The 1,553-nt window shown below is 40.2% G+C and overlaps 1 protein-coding gene across 9 annotated transcripts in view; it reads right to left on the bottom strand.

The window, feature by feature from the left end:
- Positions 1–1,553, bottom strand: part of LOC105671294 (myelin regulatory factor-like protein) — a 29,246-nt gene that overhangs the window by 2,992 nt on the left and 24,701 nt on the right. For 4 of the 9 annotated variants that reach the window (XM_067357701.1, XM_067357704.1, XM_067357706.1 and 1 more), the window contains 5 exons: positions 1,329–1,503; positions 1,017–1,092; positions 786–901; positions 446–711; positions 144–360 (listed from right to left, as the gene is read on the bottom strand). In XM_067357701.1, the coding sequence (XP_067213802.1) occupies positions 144–360; positions 446–711; positions 786–901; positions 1,017–1,092; positions 1,329–1,503 (850 nt within the window). The remainder of the gene's footprint in view (positions 1–143; positions 361–445; positions 712–785; positions 902–1,016; positions 1,093–1,328; positions 1,504–1,553) is intronic. The other 5 variants (XM_067357703.1, XM_067357707.1, XM_012365298.2 and 2 more) reach the window with 3 other exon arrangements.

Here is a 1,553-nt window from a genome sequence, read left to right as displayed (position 1 = left end):
CTGTAAATAAAATAATACAATGATTAGCTCGATGTTAAACGAGATGTTATCTTGAAAATTATTCGATAGAACTAATAAGCACATGTCTGATGTATCGTGAAAAATCTGAAAAATCATTTAATGTATAAATAGCATTGATATACCTCTTGAGGTTGCATCGTGGGTATTCGATACTTTAAGGTCTTCCTGAGGTAATGAGCGACGTCGAGAGAAAATGTCTGGTCACCCGGTTGGTTGTTCTCGATATATTGAGCTTGTTGCGGTAAAGCATAGTTCCAACTGCACACTATTGTCTCATCGATGCCGGGGCTCGACAAAACGGGACATTGTGTTACGATCTGCCAATACCACGGCATGCCGCTGTAAAAACAAAAAAATCGTAACTATAACACACTGTCAAAAATCAGTACGGAGTAACATCATAAAGCACACATTCTAAGCTTACACAAAATGTAATGTTAAATGCATGTCCGGCATGTGTTTTGATAAAGGTACAATGCAGCTGATGTTGTTGGGTGTGTCCGGCGATGACGGCGAGCAGTATCTGTGATCTAAAGAGGTATTAAACTTCTTCGTTACTATGAATAATTGCGGTCTAGGCTCCGGTGGCAACGATCCTGCGGCGTTGCTGGCGACTTCGCCCCAATCCCCACCGCCAGTTTCTCGCCTCGCCCGTTTATGCAAATACTTGTAATTGGTCTGCAAGATAGGCTTTAATTAGGCAAATAGGATTTGCCTTTATCACGAAATATTTAATACAATTGAGTCTCGCGGAAAATCTGTACCTCCTTCACAAGAGTCTGAGTACTGGGATCGGACGGACTGATGCCATTTTGGAAACCTTTGCTTAATTTTCGTTTCTCTTCATGCGGCATGCTTAATGGCTGCTCCAGGTGGTCTGCTAGAATAGAATAAAATCTGTTACAGAACAGTGCAAGTCACAGTGCAAGTTCGAATGATATAAAACATAACATTTACGTATGCTTTAATTAAAAAATTCAAATGTAAACACTTACAGATTGATTTCTTTTCTGGTGGGTGATCGGGTTGAAGATCTTCCAATTGATGAATTTCAGTTGTGCAGCAATATACCTACAGAAAATAAAGTTTACTTGATTTATTTAGTAATAAATATAATGTATCCATATATTTAACACTTTGCCAATCGCACAATAATCTGACGCGCTGGACGCTGATCGCACAGTTTCAATATCATCAATACGTGTGTCTTCAAGTTTAGAAAATTTCTGAATAATTCTGAATAATAAGTTGGCAATGTATTAATAACGCTCTTTGTCAAATAGTTGTATCAAAAAATTCTCAAGTACCTGACATGGGCTTTCGAGCTCGCTAAAATGCGCAGGACATTCCTCGGGTCTTCCTATAGGAACCGGACCTTTGCTGGCGGATGAAGAATCTACGTCCGAGCCTTGATCGTTTTCGTCCACGTTACTGGGAACAGCGCCTGCACCGTTTCTGCTGAGCCAATTTCCCGGAAATTCACTGAAACATGAAAACGACAGTTCAACGAATCTGCTGCCAGATGCCTCTTC

Source organism: Linepithema humile, chromosome 6 (genome assembly GCF_040581485.1).
Source record: "Linepithema humile isolate Giens D197 chromosome 6, Lhum_UNIL_v1.0, whole genome shotgun sequence".
NCBI classification, from domain to species: domain Eukaryota; kingdom Metazoa; phylum Arthropoda; class Insecta; order Hymenoptera; family Formicidae; genus Linepithema; species Linepithema humile.
This window is presented reverse-complemented; position numbering and strand designations above follow the sequence as displayed.